The sequence below is a fragment of the Rhinolophus sinicus genome, linkage group LG05, assembly GCF_036562045.2.
Source record: "Rhinolophus sinicus isolate RSC01 linkage group LG05, ASM3656204v1, whole genome shotgun sequence".
Lineage (NCBI taxonomy): Eukaryota > Metazoa > Chordata > Mammalia > Chiroptera > Rhinolophidae > Rhinolophus > Rhinolophus sinicus.
In genome coordinates this window covers 80,892,269-80,908,041 of record NC_133755.1, presented here as the reverse complement: position 1 = coordinate 80,908,041, position 15,773 = coordinate 80,892,269, and the positions used below count along the sequence as shown (strand labels likewise).

Sequence of the window (15,773 nt, the reverse complement as noted above, 5' to 3'; positions counted from 1 at the left end):
TGGCATTTAGAAGGCTTCAGACCTGGTACAGCTCTGATTGGATAAGGGTCAGAGGGCTTCCGGGAGGTCCCAGTCAGGCTGCGGGACAGCTGAGAAGAGTTTGCACGTGGATCGTCCTTTTGGTGGGCTAGATGGAGACAGCCCCCCAGCCAGGCAGGGATGTCCCGCCCAAGAAGGACAAACTTCAGGCCAAGAAGAAGGTAGAGCTATCCCTGGGGTGGAAGGGAGTTTTCAGCTGCGAGGTCGGAGGGGCGGGGCACGGCCAGCGGAGCATCAGGGCTCCTGATCTGCCCCCTAGAAACCGCGGCGATACTGGGAGGAAGAGACCACTCCGATCGCGGCGGGAGCCTCTCCAGGGCCCCCTCGTAAGAAGAGGAATCGAGAGCTCCGTCCCCAGAGGCCAAAGAACACTCGCACCCCAAAGAAGTCTCGCATCTCCAAGAAGCCCCAGGTCCCGAAGAAATCCCTAGAATGGAGGAATCCGGAGCCGCAGCAGATCTTGTCCGGGGTGAGCCTGGGATCGGATAGGGTGGCAGGGCAAGTCGGCCTGTGCTTTGAGAGTGTGAAGGTTGGGGTCAACTCGAGCCTGTCTGCGAATTGCCTCCTCCCTGTCCCAGGCCCAGGACCCATTCCCAGGCCCCGCCCCCGTCCCTGTGGAGGTGGCTCAGAAGTTCCGTCGCACTGACAAATCCAAAAAGGTGAGGACCAGCCTGAAAGTGGGGTCAGACAGGGAGTGTCTGGAGGAATTGGAAGGATGCGGGACCAGGTGGTTCTGCTGCGACCCCACATATCCACCCTTCCCCCACCAACAATGTTATAGCTGCCATGTTCTAAATCCAAAACCCGAAGTCGACTTGAGGTGGCTGAAGCTCAGGAAGAGGAAATAAGTGTGAAAGCCGCTCGTTCTGAGCTGCTGCTTGCTGAGGAACCTGGGTGAGTGGCCCTTAATCGGCGCCTCCCCAGCCCTGCCTTATGGGACTGTCCTTTCTCTTTTTACTGTTGGTACACTCACTTCATATTCAAAAGCTTTACTGCAGCCCTTACACTCACTTGCAGGTTTCTGGAAGGGGAGGATGGGGAGGACACAGCAAAGATACTCCAGACGGATATTGTGGAGGCTGTGGACATTGCAAGTGCAGCCAAGGTGAGCCTGAGGGTGGGAAAGGGGCCGAGGAGTTGATTGGTGGTGCAGAGCAAGAAGGAAGTGGGGACCAGAAGAGGGAATTACTGAGGTGAGCCAGTTTTCTCTTTTTTAAAATTCTTTCCTTTCCCAGCACTTTGACTTGAACTTGCGGCAGTTTGGACCTTATAGGCTGAATTACTCTCGAACTGGGAGGTAAGGTTGAATTCCAGTGACTCTGGAACTGGGATGTGATCATGGTTCCTTAACCACGTCAGCCATACCAGTGCCTGTGTGAGTTGTGGATGTGGGGAGTGTCTGGTGTCTGGTGATCTGCTTGCATGTGAGGGTGAGCATATATAGTGACATCTCTCCTGTCACCTGGAGAGGAGGGGCTGGCATGGGGCCCTCAAATGGTGAGGGTGCTCCCCTGCATTGACACGCTGCTTGTTCCCCACCTCCAACAGACACCTGGCTTTTGGAGGGCGCCGGGGTCATGTGGCCGCCCTTGACTGGGTGACAAAGAAGCTCATGTGCGAGATCAACGTCATGGAGGCGGTGCGGGACATCCGGTCAGTAGCCTCTCTGTCAGCGGTCAGTGGGCATGAGACAGTTCATTCCTGATTGAATGACGACATGACCCCCTTTCCCATTGAGCCACTCGTCCCCACCCCCAGGTTTCTGCATTCTGAGGCGCTGCTTGCTGTTGCTCAGAACCGCTGGCTTCACATCTATGACAACCAGGGCATTGAGCTCCACTGCCTCCGCCGTTGTGACCGCGTCACACGGCTCGAGTTCCTGCCTTTCCACTTCCTCCTGGCCACAGCTGTGAGTGGCTGTGCAGCACGGGCTGGGTGGCAGCCCCTGGGAAGACTGCTTTTCCTCTGGGACCTTGGTAGAGGGAGGACAGAGGGCAGTCAGGACTCATGCTCTCTCTCTCTCACAGTCAGAGACAGGGTTTCTGACCTACCTGGATGTGTCAGTGGGGAAGATCATTGCAGCTCTGAATGCTCGGGCTGGACGGCTCGATGTCATGACCCAGAACCCTTACAGTGCCGTCATCCATCTTGGACATAGCAATGGTCAGTCCCTGGCTGAGCTTTGACTCTGGCCATCCCCACCTGCTGTTTTTCTATATTTGTAGTTCACGAATCCCTTAAAGTTGCCCTTTACTTTCCTCTCTTGTTACCTCCTGGTCTTGAGGCCCCATCTATCATAGGTTTAATCACCTCAGTGCTCCATTAGTAACTTTATGTCCTCTCTGACCTCCAGGTACTGTGTCCTTGTGGAGTCCAGCCATGAAGGAGCCACTGGCAAAGATTCTCTGTCACCGTGGTGGGGTCCGGGCTGTGGCAGTAGATTCTACAGGCACGTAAGTCACTGTTTGGGCGTCACAGCGGGGCAGGACGGTGTGGAAGGCAATGTGCCTTTAGGAGCACAGAGCCTGCAGTCATGCTGCCTGTGTTTAAGTCCTGGTGCCACCACTGACCAGCCATGTAAATGTGGAAACGATACCTAACCTCTGTGTGCCATACTTTCCTCACCCTGAGACTGGGGACTTGAGAGTCTAGCTCAAGGGTTAGCAAAGTTTTTCTGTAAAGAGCCAGATAGTAAATATTTTAGGCTTTGCTCACCAGGAGGTAAAACTGAGAGAGAAAACATAAACTTTTAAGCAATGAAATTAAATATATAATGATAATTGAGTATAATATTTTTCACGTATAGGTTTACTAATGAGAAGAATTGGATTCCTCTGTTTTGAGGACAACATTTTGTTTAATTGAAGTTTAAAGTTAGTGTTCCAAATCATTAAACTTGACTGCAAATGTTTATCTGTTAATGCTGATCTGTAGAGAGACTTGGCATATTTTACCATTGGAAACATCTTTTCACACAGACAGGTAATGAGATAGGTGGTCTGTGAGGTGCTCAAGTGCTGTGAAGTTATCACAGTGTCACTGCAACTTGTAGGGCACCAGGCAGCAGTGCACTGTGATCAGATGCCACACACACTGTCTGTCTTGACCAGTCTCCTGTGCTCTTGTAGCACAAAAGCAGCCACAGAATAAGTAAATGAACATGGTTGTGTTCCAGTAAAACTATTTGTGAACACTGAAATATGAATTTCATATAATTTTCATACAGTGGTACCTTGGTTTTCGAACGTCTCCATTGACGAACATTTCAGTTTACAAATGCCATAAACCCGGAAGTAAATGCTTCGGGTTTTCAATGTCACGCAGCTTCTGCTGAGTGCAAGGTCCTGATGCCTAGCTGTCAGCTGTTTTCAAATGTTTCAGAACTCGAACTATCTTCCGGAATGGTTTATATTTGAAAACCGAGGTACCACTGTATCTCAAAATAATCTTGATTTTTTTTTTTTCCAACCACTTAAAAATGTAAAAACTATTCTTAGCTTGTGGGCAGTACGGAAATACGTGGTGGGCTGCATTTGTTTGGCAGTAGTTTGCCAAGGCCTGGGCTGAGCTCATAAAGCTAATGCTGTAGACATTACAGCAAGTTAGCATGGTTCCTAGTGCACAGGGAGAGCTACGTGTCATCGTCATCGTTAAAGGGGATCATTCTCTTTAGGTCTGCCTGGTGGTGCAAGGGGTAGGAGTGGAGGGTCTGCTTTGAATTTCTGTTCTTCTCTGTGAGTATTTGCATTTCACAGCTGTTCTGTCTGATTTGTATGTGTGTCTGGATCTGGCAGACAGTTTTTCACACAAGTTCCATGTGTTTTTCTCTAATTCCTTTCATTTGTCAGGCCTTCACTGGGCACCTGCTGTGGGCTGAGCTCTGCGCTAAAGTTCTGGGGGTGCAAGGATGAATTGGCCATTGGGCCTTCCCTGGTGTTGTGTTCTAGTTCCACTTTTACAAAAACAGGTGGCACTAGTTTATGGGAATGATTGGCCAGGTGGTGCATTTATGAGGTGTGATTAGAAAATATGGTGAATGTTTAAATTAAAAAAAATAGTGTTACAGTAAAAGACACATAGCCATTAATCCCCCTCAAAATACTCCCCTCTTTTTGAACACACTTATCCCATCATTCTTGCCACTTTCTGAAGCAGTTCTGGAAGTTCTTTTTCATGTCTTTAGTTGTGCTGTCATGGCTGCCTCGATGTCCTGAATCGATTCAATACGTTTACCTTTCATGGTCATTTTGACTTTGGGGAAGAGCTGGGAGTCGTGTGGTGCCAGATCTGGTGAATAAGGTGGATAAGGGCACACCGTAATGTTTTTATTGAAATTGCAGTATCAGGAGCGATATGTGACAAGGAGCGTTTCTGGTGTGATCACAAGATACAGTGAATACTGCTGCCGAGTGCCATCCAACAGAAAGGCAGGGATCTTCAATATGGGAAGTGGAGCATCGAATCTTAGTAACAGTGTGTGACAAGTTTCATCTTATTTGGTGCAGTCAGTCGGGTGTGAGCTACGGTTGAGGGAAGGTGTATTTTAAAGTGTACCATAAATCATCCTCCATTGTGACAATGCTCTGTCACACATCGCTTCTGGTACGGCAATTTCTGTCAAATAAAAACATTACAGTGTGTCTTCATCCACCTTATTCACTGATCTGGCACTGTGCGACTTCTGGCTCTTCCCCAAAGTCACAATGATTCAGGACATCAAGGCAGCCATGACAGTGCAACTAAAGACACTCACGAAAGAGGACTTCCAGAACTGCTTCAGAAAGTGGCAAGAATGGTGGGATAAGTGTGTTCAAAGCAAGGGGGAGTATTTTGAGGAGGATTAATGGCAATGTGTCTTTTAGTGTAATATATGTATTTTTAATATAAACATTCACTGTATTATTTGATCACCTCGTAGTTTCTAATTAGTTGTCTCCTGTCACCCCAGACTTGATGTGTCCATCACTGGATCATACATACATCCCACTCTCAAGGTTCCTCCCTGCCTGCTCCCTTTCTGCCATTTTCCTGCCATCCACAATTTGACCTTCTTTGACACAGACGGCCCCGTGTTCTTCAGCCACCGGGAACAGCAGAAATCAAAAGCACTGCTGAGTGCTTCCTGGGTGCCCAGGCTACTTGCTATTTGGTTTGGTGGCATTACCTTATTACCATTCATGACCGACTGCTTTCCCCTGAACGGCCCTCCAAGGTCGGTTTTTCTCCGTCCTTGGCTGTCTCAGTCAAGGGCATACATGGTGCTCACCGTCAGTCCTGGCAGGTGTTGTTGGAATAACCTTTCTCATAAGCTGCTTTCCTCCTTTTACACTGATGCTCGGGAATCATCTACATTAAATATAAACTATATAACTATTTTTAATTTGTTTTAAAGAAAATCAGGGAAAGGAAAAGCCCAAGAGCTACCAACTTATTTCTGAGTCTTCCAGAGGCTCAGATCCCTTGGACTACCAGAGTTACATCTTTGGGGACAAGTGATTTGGTTTCGCCCTTTTGGCTCCATATCTGTGCCAACCTGGCTCTAAGAGAGTAGGGGGGCCTGTCTCAGGGCTTTCTGCCTTCTGTGGGCCACTGGACCTAAGCTGTAGTTTGCCTTCCTGGGCTGCCTGGGTCAGCTGTTCTGTGTCCGGCTTAATCAGTTCGTTCACTGAAATTTGGTCAACACTTAGATGCTGACCAGCTCTGCCTTTGAGCCTAGGTACCCCCCAGCTTCTCTCTGGTCCTCCTGAGGAGCCTCAACAAGCCATAGGGAGGGGTTCCAGGGATGAGGTTTACCGTCTTCCTTAAGAGGCTTTCTGGAGCTTGCATTAGGATTGGGTTGGATTGGATTCTCAAAGCTGAACTATTTCTTATAAGTTTCGTAGTATGGTAGTGTGGCCCGGATGCCCATCTGGCCAGTGAGCTGGTATTTGTGCAGGGGATCCCCAAGGTGGGTATGTGTGGGGAGAGAAGCCAGCATGTGCCCCAGAGCTGTTGGTTCACTGAAGGATGTGACTCTGGGTCCCAGGAGCCCTCAGTAATTCCTGGTTTGCACTGATAGCCTTTCCCTTTGGTGGAGTTGGGGGTCTGATGTCTTGTCAGGAGAATTATCCAGCTGGGCCTCTGTTTGGCCCCATCACAGGGCAAGTCTCTACTCAAGGCTAAAAAGAGTCCTCGACCCTTTGGCAAACATGTGCCTTCTGGCCTGGCTGGTCCTTCAGCCTCCCTCTCTGAGGAGCAACTTGAACATAGGTAGAAACTTCAACCTCTGAAAATAACTTACGCAGTGCACGATTCCTTCAGAGGAGCTGGTCACCAGCTCGCCCTCCCTCCTTCAGAGAAAGGGGGTGGGATAGGGCCTCTAGCACGTCACTCATTACCTCCTAAGGAGATTCCCAGGTCCATGCAGTCTTCAGTTGTGGCCTGTCATTGCCAGAGAGCAATGTTGGGGGCATTGGGTCCTCAGTCTGACATGAGAGTCCCTGCGGTTTGTCCCCTCCTTATCCTCCTGACCGTATTTCCCACCAATCCTGCAAACAAACCTCTGCCTCTGTCTCACCATCTCCACACTCTGATGAGAATCCATCTGTTTTTGAGAATTCCCCAGAATGGCTCATACCCCAATTTTCCCACAAAGTCCGCCCTGACCACTGCAGTCGAGCCTTCCTGGTCCTTCTGGGCTGAGTCGCCGTGCTGTGTGTGTGTGTAAGAGGGACATCACATTTCGGTGCACGTCCTGTTCTCCCTTTGGTTCATGTGTCTTGAGTAGGTTAGAGGCCAGATGCTAGAGAAACAGGCCTGCCTTGAATTCTAGCTCTGCCACTCACCCTGATTTCTTCTCTGAGCTTCCGTTTCCTCATTGTAAAGGGAAATAAAAATAGTAGAGTCGTGTGATGTGTAACCAAGAGGTGTGATGGTAGTGGTTACTATCATTAGTCTTTTTCTCCCCAACCAGGACTTGATGCCAGGACTTGGCCACAGGCCCACTCTGTAACCCTACTACAGGTTTATTGATCCCCCCCTCTTCCCTCAGGTACATGGCCACTTCTGGCTTGGATCACCAGCTGAAGATCTTTGACTTGCGAGGGACATTCCAACCTCTGAGCGCTCGGACCCTGCCCCAGGGAGCGGGGCACCTGGCCTTCTCCCAGCGGGGACTGTTGGCTGCAGGAATGGGTGATGTGGTCAACATTTGGGCAGGGCAGGGCAAGGCCAGCCCACCCTCCCTGGAGCAGGCCTACCTCACCCACCGGCTCTCAGGCCACGTGCATGGCCTTCAGTTCTGCCCCTTTGAAGACGTGCTGGGAGTGGGGCACAGTGGGGGTATCACCAGCATGCTGGTCCCTGGTGAGTGGTCCAGGGGATGGGGCTCAAAGTAAATGACTTCTGGATGGAAGTTTGAGTGGGCCTGAGACAGCCAGGAGCAAGGGGCTTGGTCAGGCCGCAGTGCTGGACTAGGCTCCAACTTACGGCTCCATGCTCTAATTTGTGGCTCCGTGCTCTTCCCTCTGTCCAGGGGCTGCTGAGCCCAACTTTGATGGCCTGGAGAGTAACCCATACAGGAGCCGGAAGCAGCGCCAGGAGTGGGAGGTGAAGGCCCTGCTGGAGAAGGTGAGAACGTGCCTGCATGTGGTTTGGGGCTCGGGGTCTTGGGAAGAGTGGGATTGAGCAGCCTCCCTGGCTTTGGGAATCACCCTTCTTACCCTTTCCTGTCCCTTGGTGACACCTCTAGGTACCTGCAGAGCTCATTTGTCTGGATCCACGAGCCCTGGCAGAAGTTGACGTCATATCTTTGGAGCAGGAAAAGAAGGAACGGATAGAGAGGCTGGTAGGGAGCAGTCCCGAGTGCCCAGGCACTTCCTCCCCCAGCACGTCCCCCAAAGTGTGGCAAAGCAGGTGCGTGCTGCCAGTTCCATCTCTGAGGCTGTTACAGATTTCACTCCTGTCCCCTTCCCCAGGGCTATGACCCAGAGGCCAAGGCTCCCTTCCAGCCAAAGCCAAAGCAGAAGGGCCGCAGCTCGTCAGCAAGCCTGGTGAAGAGGAAGAAGAAGGTCATGGATGAGGAACACCGGGTAAAGGAACATTTGGGGAGTGGGCCAGGCCTCCACGGCTGCACCCTCCTTTTGCTTGTGCCTCTAGCCTTGCCATCCTGCCACTTCTTATCTCATCCATCTCGCCACCCCAGGACAAAGTCCGGCAGAGTCTTGAGCAGCAGCCGCAGAAGCAAGAGAAGGCAGTCAAGCCCCTGGGGACCCGGTCATCTGCCCTGGACAGATTTGTGCGTTGAGCCAGGCTCCAGGGTGGTCTAGCAACTGTCTCTCCCCAAGGTCACCTGTGGTGAAATGACCCTGATCCCGGGGTTGGGGGGGGCAGATACCCCTTTCCCACCCCGGGGTGGGGTGGACAGCTGGCTCCTAGGGTGGGTTGGTATTAAAAAGGTGGGTTTTTTTTGGATAATGTGTCTGGATTGTCCTGTGGCCCTGTCCCCTTCCTTTGCCCAGCATGGGGCTGCTCTAGGATCCAAGGGGTCATGATGTCCCTGCTCTACCCCATCCCGCATCTCGTGATTACTGTGGCCTTCGCCTTGTTCTTAGGGACCTTCCTCCTCAGAGAGGTTGTCCTCTCTGTCCCAATTCCCTGACGATGTCCTTCCCATCCAGCAGGGTTTGGCATTCTCCAGGCTCCCCAGGTTTGTGTTCTGGGACTCCTGGTGAGGACCACACTGCACTCAAAGAGGTAGAGAAACAAGTTTATTGAGGGGCTCGCGCCCCTTTCCTGCCATGGCTGGAGAGGATGACCCCAGCATTGTTTTGCTCTTCCTGATGACCGTCTTTGGGGCAGCCATCTCCAGTGACAGACTGAGCATCTGGTATGGGGAAACGGATCAGCTGCAGCCTGTCAGGCCCCTGCCTTGGGCCTGGGAGGGAGGTTGTGGGGGTGCTGGCTGGACCCTCAGATCCTCACTCCTCCTATGGCCCAGGTACTCTCAGCTGTGAAGCCAGGCTATTACCCGACACCGCAGGATGCCCAGCGCTCCCTGGAGCCAGGAGCAGAAGGGTGCAGTCCTTTCCCCATCAGATCCGCCCACCAGCTTCCAGGCTTCCTGCATCTTCCAGGGGTCCAACCTGTGGGATGTCAGCAGGAACTTCCCATAGCAGCACCGGTCCAGGGGGTAGTGGGTGGCGCCAGCCAGCTTGACACAGTGGGTTGGGGTGAGGCCTCCCCGTCGGGCACTTACCCCCACAAAGACATCCTCCAGTGGCAGAGGAGGTGCCCCGCTGGCCACTTTGAGGATGAGCTGCACAGCGGAAGCTGACAGCACGTACCCTGTGCCCGAGGCATAGGGTGGAAAGGGGCCCCAGGTGGGAGGCCACTGCTCCTCTGATATGTGGTGCTTGCCCCCTGGCTTCCGAGAGGGGTGCACCCACCAGTGCACACGGCCCAGGTACAAAAGAGGCACAGGGTGGTTCTCCAAGGTGGGGCCGCCTCCTTCCCACTCGTCCCCTCCAACCTCAGCCTCTGTGTGGGGCTCCGCGCCTCTCTCCCATTGCTCCCAACGGCCGCCTCGCCGGACCAGCTCGGATACCAGTTCTGGGACGTTGACAAACACGTCATCGTCGGTCTTGAGGATGTATCGGGCCATGGGGCAGTGTTTGTCAGCCCACGTTAGCCCGCTCAGGGTCTTGAGGGTAAGGTTGCGGTAGGAGTCCTGGAAGGCTGCCTGCAAGATGTCCCCCTGGGCCGCTGATTCCTGTGCCAGGTGGTTCTCGTGGGAACTGGAGCTAGGATGCCGCGCGCTCGGCTCTCCCAGGAGAAAGAGAGTCTGCACCCTGAGCCCTCGGGCCTTGCGCTGCCCGCCCCACGAAGCCCGAATGGCGTTTCTTTGGTTCAGGTTCTCCGGGGCCGTGCACACCAGGATGAGCAGGAAGGGAGGGGCGGCAGGACCACCGCACGCGTTCTCGTTGGGAATCAATAGGCGGGGCAGCGCCAGGGGCGGCCCTGGAGAGGCGGGGGCTGGGAGCAGGGAAGCAAGCGAGAGGCTCAGCAGCTCCTCCCCGAGGCCCGAGGGCCCGAAGAGGGTCCAGACAATCATTAGCAGCAGGGCGGCAAGGAGAAGGCGCCGGAAGAGGGTGAGGGGCATGGTGTGGCGCAGTCAGTTGGGACCTGGGGGGAAAGATGGAGGGCGGTTGGAGGGCGCAGAGCCCAGCTCTCGGCGACCCGGGCCCCTACCCCGCCAGGCGAGCGGAGGGCGCGGGCGGTACCAGCGCCGCAAGGTGCCGAGGCGCGGGAGGTGGCTCGGTCGGGTACGACGGCCGGAGCTGCGGGGAGGTTACCTTGTCGCTGCCCCGCCGCCGCGAAAGTTGGCTCCATGGCCGGTGGACCGCCGCGGCATCAGCCACCTCCCCTGGCCCTGCGCGGCGGAGCCCCGCCCCGTCCCCGGAGGGTGTGGCGCCGCGCATTCCCAGCCTCCCAGCCGGAAGATTGGCTGCCGCGCGGCGTGCGAACACCTATCGGCGTGAAGTGGGGCCTTCCCGGGGGCCCGCAGGCATCGGATTGGACTAGTGTGCCTCGGCTGCAGAGGCCTCGCCCCAGTCACGCATTCCGTCTCCCGGCAGGAGAGCCATCTCTTCCGTGTCAGGTTATCTGCACCTTCCCACACCCAACCCCCATGTTTTGGAAACACATTGAAAACCCGAAGACTCACCGGAGCAACTGGCGGGGCTCTGCTACACAAGCCACGCCCCTCCGCATTTCAACCCCAGGTTAAGCTGGTAGGGCTCCTCAAAGCTGTGTTGGTGGCTGCAGCTTCCTCATTACTTAGAGGGTGGGGGACCATTAAGTGAAGAGTCCATTGGGAAGGGAGTGAACACCATTGTTTTAATCAAACCCTAGGACGTTTGGGCAGCTGGGTGGGGACGTCAGTAGGGGAAATGACCAACAGGGCCCTGCTTGATAAGCATTCCGTATCAGTGTCCCCATGAAGAAAATCAATGAAGGAAGCCATAAGTGTATAAACTATTTATTAACAGACAAGGCCTACAGATCTATTTCTTCTTAGACACACCCACAGTGCGGCCCCGGCGGCCGGTGGTCTTGGTGTGCTGGCCTCGAACACGAAGTCTGCAAGTGAGAAAAGAGAAGGGTCACAGGTCATGTTCTTTACAGGAAAGGTTTGAGGAAAAGAGCATGAGAAATCTCTGGGAGTCTAGGGGCAGGAAGGGAGGAGACCCCACCCTGACTCACCCCCAGAAGTGGCGCAGCCCTCTGTGGGCCCGGATTTTCTTCAGTCGCTCCAGGTCTTCACGGAGCTTGTTGTCCAGACCATTGGCCAGGACCTGGATTCAGAAGAGGGTGAAGGATGTTTGTTTTACCCCCAACTGCCTATGAGCAATCCTAACTGGCCACCCCGCCTTCCTTTAACCTCTCATCTCCACACACACCTGGCTGTATTTGCCGTCCTTCACGTCCTTCTGTCTGTTCAAGAACCAGTCTGGAATCTTGTACTGGCGTGGGTTCTGCATAATGGTGATCACACGCTCCACCTGGCAGGCAGGACAAGGGTCAGACCCCGACGGCCCCTCAGAGGCAGGCCCAGCCCCCCGGCTCCCTGTCCTTGTCCTACCTCATCCTCAGTGAGCTCTCCTGCCCTCTTGGTGAGGTCAATGTCTGCTTTCCTCAACACCACGTGAGCATACCTTCGCCCGACACCCTGAGGAGAGGTTTTGGAATTAGGTCTGTTTTTTGGTTTTCTTTATAACCCCATTATCCAAAAGGCACACAAAGGTAGTCTGCAATAACCTATAACCTAGTGCTTTATACGTTCCCACCTCACCCATGCCTCACCCACTTTTCAGATATGAAGCCTAACCGTTAAGCAGAAAGGAGAAAGTTTTTGTTCAGGAGCAGGGCTGGACCACAGAACTGGGAATAGACAGCCTCTTGAAACCACCATCTTTTCTTTCACATTGCCCAGAATATACAGTTGTCAATAAATGCTGGCTGTTAAGACACTAGTGGCAACCGAGAGCGGCACTTTCTGAGCCCCACATTGTGGAGGGCAAAGGGCCTGGCCCTCAAAGCAGCAGGTGGTCTTCTGATTAACAGGGTTCACCAAAGGGTAGGACTGTCAGTTGCCTGCCATCTCTAAAGGTCATAATTCTTTGGACAGGCCACTGCAGCCCCCTGATCAGTATTCCGAGACCATAAACTCGATTTTGTCAGTACTCAGAAATGACCAGGCCCTAGGGAGCTAACTGCACAAATCAAACTCAAGGAACTAATGCATCCACTGGTGGCACATAAACACCAACACTGGTGACTCCCTGACACCTGAGCTCATGAACCAGATCCGGACAGTGAATGACGGTGGGCTGGGTTAGTGTCCTCCCACCACCTTCACCGTCTTTCCATCCAGTATCTCAGAATGTGACCTTATTCGAAAATAGAACCTTTGAAAAGATGATCAGTTAGAATGTTACACTGGATTAGGGATGGCCTAATGACTGCTGTCCTTACAAAAGGAGAGGACAAAGACAGAGGGAGGGCCATGTGATAAAAGCCAAGACACCAGAGCTATGAGCTGTAAGATGTAGCTATTAAGACCAGGAACACCAAGGATTGCTGGTTACCACCAGAAGACAGGACAGGCAGTGAGATTCCTAGAGTCTTCAGAGGGAGCATGGCCCTGCCAACACCTTGATTTTGGATGTCTGGCCTCTAGAACTGAGAGTATGATTCTGTTGTTTTAAGTCAAGTCTGTGGTAACCTGTTACAATAGCCCCAGGAAATTAAGGGATGTTATTTCCTCTGTAAGAAAATGACCTAGGAAACATGATCAGGTTGGTTCAGAAGAGATTAGGGTCTAAGCCTCTCAAATTTAAATACATGCTGTGTTGTCTGAGATTTACTTTAAAATATGCGCGGATAAGAAAGTGTAGATTAAAGAGTTCTAATTTTTTAGCTAGATGATACATCCACGGGGTCTAAATTAATAATTTTCTTCCTTTACTTTTACATGTTTAAAATTTTCCATAATCAAGTTTTTGAAAAATTGTCAAGCTTTTTTTTGAAAGCCCTGTTTACTGACTAGATAATGGCTTACCAATTTCCTAAGTTAGATCCCAGATGCCCCTTTCTCTACCCCAAGGCCACCTCTACTTTCTCCCCCCAGAAGAGTATACTACAAGGGACCCATATCATCTTTGTAGTCCAAGGGCCTGGACTACAGAATAGAAGAGCTGATACCAACTTAGTATTACTCTGAATTTAGAGCAGTGTCACAGGGGCACTGGCATTTTGGCAGGAGAAGCGTTCCTTATGTGGGTACTTCCCAGTCATTGTAACCAACTCCAACCTCCCTCCTTCCATGTTTCCAAATAATCCACAGATGGCCATTATCATTGATTTAGAGGAAGAACAGAAGACCAGCCAGCCTTAAAATAACCACAGCAAAAGTCTACCAGTGGAAACAAAGCAATCAGAACTTATTCGCAGTATCTTTATTACCTCTCAACATCCTCTCCTGCTTGTGTCGACTTCCATTCTTCACCATTCCCTGTCCCATTAACCTTGCTTTCCACTTCTTTAGCCCCACCTTTTGAGGTACCTCTCCCCACACTTGGCCAGCCATTACCCCCTGCAGCTTTCCCTATTCTGAATCCTTAACAAAAGACCACCTCCAAGCTTTAGTTCTCTCACCAGAGGAAGAGCTAGCTGCCTTTGCTGGCTCTTAACAAAATCAGCAAAAACCTCAGTACTTATCTATAGGAGTAACCTTTCTCAGTAATATGAGACTTATCACAATGTTCATTCAGTACCTGAAACTGCTTTGGTTAAATTGTTTTGACCACAGAAGTCGTGACACGTATTTAAAATAACATACAAAACCAATGAATTTTGAAGAGGCAGAATTTAACAGAATCTTCCCATGAATCACGATCACCTTTTATATTCACCATCTCCCCTGCCTCATGGCAACCCTTGAAAAAGATACTGTATTTTAACCTGCCTTACTAGTTTCACAGCATAACAGGAGGAAGCAATCTTCTTATATACCAATGAAGAACAAATCAAAGTTGTGCTTCCTACAGTACAGAATTGAAAATCAAGGGGATATGAAGCTAGAATTCAGTTTTGAATGAACTTGTCTATATCATAGTTACCTTCAAAATTATTTGAAGCCAGGCAACAGCACCCCTGGTACCATCCCTTCCCTAACACTGAATGAGCACCTACCATGCACTAGAAGCTGGGGACTGTGAGCAAGACAGGACTATCCCTGACCCAATGTACACATACTGGTAGGAAAGGAAATCATGCAGCCATTTCCATTACTAATTACACCTATTCAGAACAGCAAAGGGAAAAAAAAGAATGTACCCATGTGGAGGCCAAGAGTTCATTAGGTTGGTGAAAGGAGATACCCAAGCTTGCAGTCACCAACTTATTTCATGTCATGAGCCAGGTACTTGGTTCCTGCTTCAACCAGAAAGGGGCAATGACTTCCACTTCTGGCTTTGGGGTAAATGTCCTGCTAGTGAAGTGACACCCCTCCCACCTCCCAACTACAGGTTTCTTCACACGTGGAATCTGTTGGCATTTCTACTCACCCCTTAAGATGTACAGTTATCCAATTTACAGGGCTTAGAAATTTCACGGGAAGGGTTGCTGTTATAATGCAGTGAGGGAGGTGGGGCAGAAACCAAATCTAGGATGATCTCAAGATGGTGGTCCCGGAAAATTCTAGCATATTCAGGTAGATAATCAAACCCACTGCCCATCCCCCTTGTGAAGTATTCTGGCTTGACCTGAGACCATTCGCTGGCTTTCCTTACTTACCTTTTGGGGTAAATGTGGAAAAGAGTTAAGAGTATTAGCCATTCTCTTTTCACCCAGCAGCTGAAGTGATTTGGTTGGGACTTGTTTCCTCAACCTTGCCTCACTTACAGCTTAAGTCTTTACAACTTAAGTTTATGTTCTCCACTCCTTACCCTACTTTACCTTAATTGCAGTGATGGCAAAGGCTATTTTCCGCCGCCCATCGATATTGGTGTTGAGTACTCGCAAAATGTGCTGGAACTTCTCAGGGATCACTAGAGACTGATAGAAATTGGGGGAGAAAGCAGACACCGTGAACGACCATCAACTCATAACCTCAAACAGGGACGTTCAACTTGTCACACAGGGAGCAATGGTCCCTCGTCAGGCTTTCACAACACAGCAAACTCCTTAGACCTGCAGACAGCAGGAACATGAAGTGTTTGGACTTGGGAAAATGCAACCTCTGGGAGAGGACTCATCTCCTGCCTTTTCCCACAAGTACACTCGGAGTGGCGGAGGCCGGAGGTCCCCAAACGCGCCCAAGCCTTTCGCCGTTTTTGAGCGCCCGGGGAGTGACTGTTCCTCTGGCCCCACTCCCCGGAACTGGATGTCTTTAGTCGTTCCTCCCGGGCCGCGATCCAAGGTTCCACACAGAAAGTTGCAGGCCCCAAACAAGGGTGTTCTCGGTCCCCTGATAGCAGACCTTCCCTGCCCCGGTTCGGATGTCGCCGGATCCCCGGACGGATTCGAGCCTTACCATGGCTGCAGCCCCAGTGGCGGCGTGTAGGCCTCCTGTGGAAAAGAGAGCGGTAGTGACGTAACAGTCTTATATAGTTATCAGGCGGAAGAGGCGGGACTACCTTAGTGAAGCGCTTCCGGAAACAGTTTGTGCCCTAGTCGACTACACTTCGGAGTCT

At 51.6% G+C, this 15,773-nt stretch overlaps 3 protein-coding genes across 3 annotated transcripts; 1 reads left to right on the top strand and 2 right to left on the bottom strand.

The window, feature by feature from the left end:
• Positions 1 to 36: 36 nt before the first annotated feature.
• Positions 37 to 8,493, top strand: WDR46 (WD repeat domain 46). The gene is made up of 15 exons (XM_019738687.2): positions 37 to 200; positions 299 to 508; positions 618 to 698; positions 821 to 933; positions 1,057 to 1,144; positions 1,275 to 1,336; positions 1,588 to 1,692; positions 1,798 to 1,948; positions 2,067 to 2,202; positions 2,393 to 2,492; positions 7,070 to 7,383; positions 7,553 to 7,647; positions 7,769 to 7,864; positions 7,995 to 8,108; positions 8,222 to 8,493. The coding sequence occupies exons 1-15, from the start codon at positions 132 to 134 to the stop codon at positions 8,321 to 8,323; spliced, it is 1,836 nt and encodes a 611-aa protein (XP_019594246.1). The 5' UTR covers positions 37 to 131; the 3' UTR covers positions 8,324 to 8,493.
• A 280-nt stretch (positions 8,494 to 8,773) lies between these two features.
• Positions 8,774 to 10,508, bottom strand: B3GALT4 (beta-1,3-galactosyltransferase 4). The gene is made up of 2 exons (XM_019738696.2): positions 10,371 to 10,508; positions 8,774 to 10,200 (listed from the first exon to the last, which is right to left on the bottom strand). Exon 2 carries the CDS (start codon positions 10,175 to 10,177, stop codon positions 9,023 to 9,025), a length of 1,155 nt encoding a protein of 384 aa, XP_019594255.1. The 5' UTR covers positions 10,178 to 10,200; positions 10,371 to 10,508; the 3' UTR covers positions 8,774 to 9,022.
• A 532-nt stretch (positions 10,509 to 11,040) lies between these two features.
• Positions 11,041 to 15,726, bottom strand: RPS18 (ribosomal protein S18). Its single transcript, XM_019738701.2, has 6 exons — positions 15,614 to 15,726; positions 15,037 to 15,135; positions 11,660 to 11,746; positions 11,478 to 11,579; positions 11,281 to 11,372; positions 11,041 to 11,157 (listed from the first exon to the last, which is right to left on the bottom strand). The coding sequence occupies exons 1-6, from the start codon at positions 15,614 to 15,616 to the stop codon at positions 11,082 to 11,084; spliced, it is 459 nt and encodes a 152-aa protein (XP_019594260.1). The 5' UTR covers positions 15,617 to 15,726; the 3' UTR covers positions 11,041 to 11,081.
• Between the last annotated feature and the right edge of the window lie 47 nt (positions 15,727 to 15,773).

Excerpts from the sequence above, each read along its gene's own strand:
- B3GALT4 (XM_019738696.2), bottom strand. The coding sequence starts at position 10,177 with ATGCCCCTCACCCTCTTCCGGCGCCTTCTCCTTGCCGCCCTGCTGCTA.
- WDR46 (XM_019738687.2), top strand. The coding sequence starts at position 132 with ATGGAGACAGCCCCCCAGCCAGGCAGGGATGTCCCGCCCAAGAAGGAC. Across the intron at positions 7,384-7,552 it reads CACCAGCATGCTGGTCCCTG|GGGCTGCTGAGCCCAACTTT; the intron begins GTGAGTGGTCCA and ends CCCTCTGTCCAG. Across the intron at positions 8,109-8,221 it reads TCATGGATGAGGAACACCGG|GACAAAGTCCGGCAGAGTCT; the intron begins GTAAAGGAACAT and ends TCGCCACCCCAG.
- RPS18 (XM_019738701.2), bottom strand. Across the intron at positions 11,747-15,036 it reads TTGCCATCACTGCAATTAAG|GGTGTCGGGCGAAGGTATGC; the intron begins GTAAAGTAGGGT and ends ACCTCTCCTCAG. Across the intron at positions 11,580-11,659 it reads GAGAGCTCACTGAGGATGAG|GTGGAGCGTGTGATCACCAT; the intron begins GTAGGACAAGGA and ends CCTGCCTGCCAG.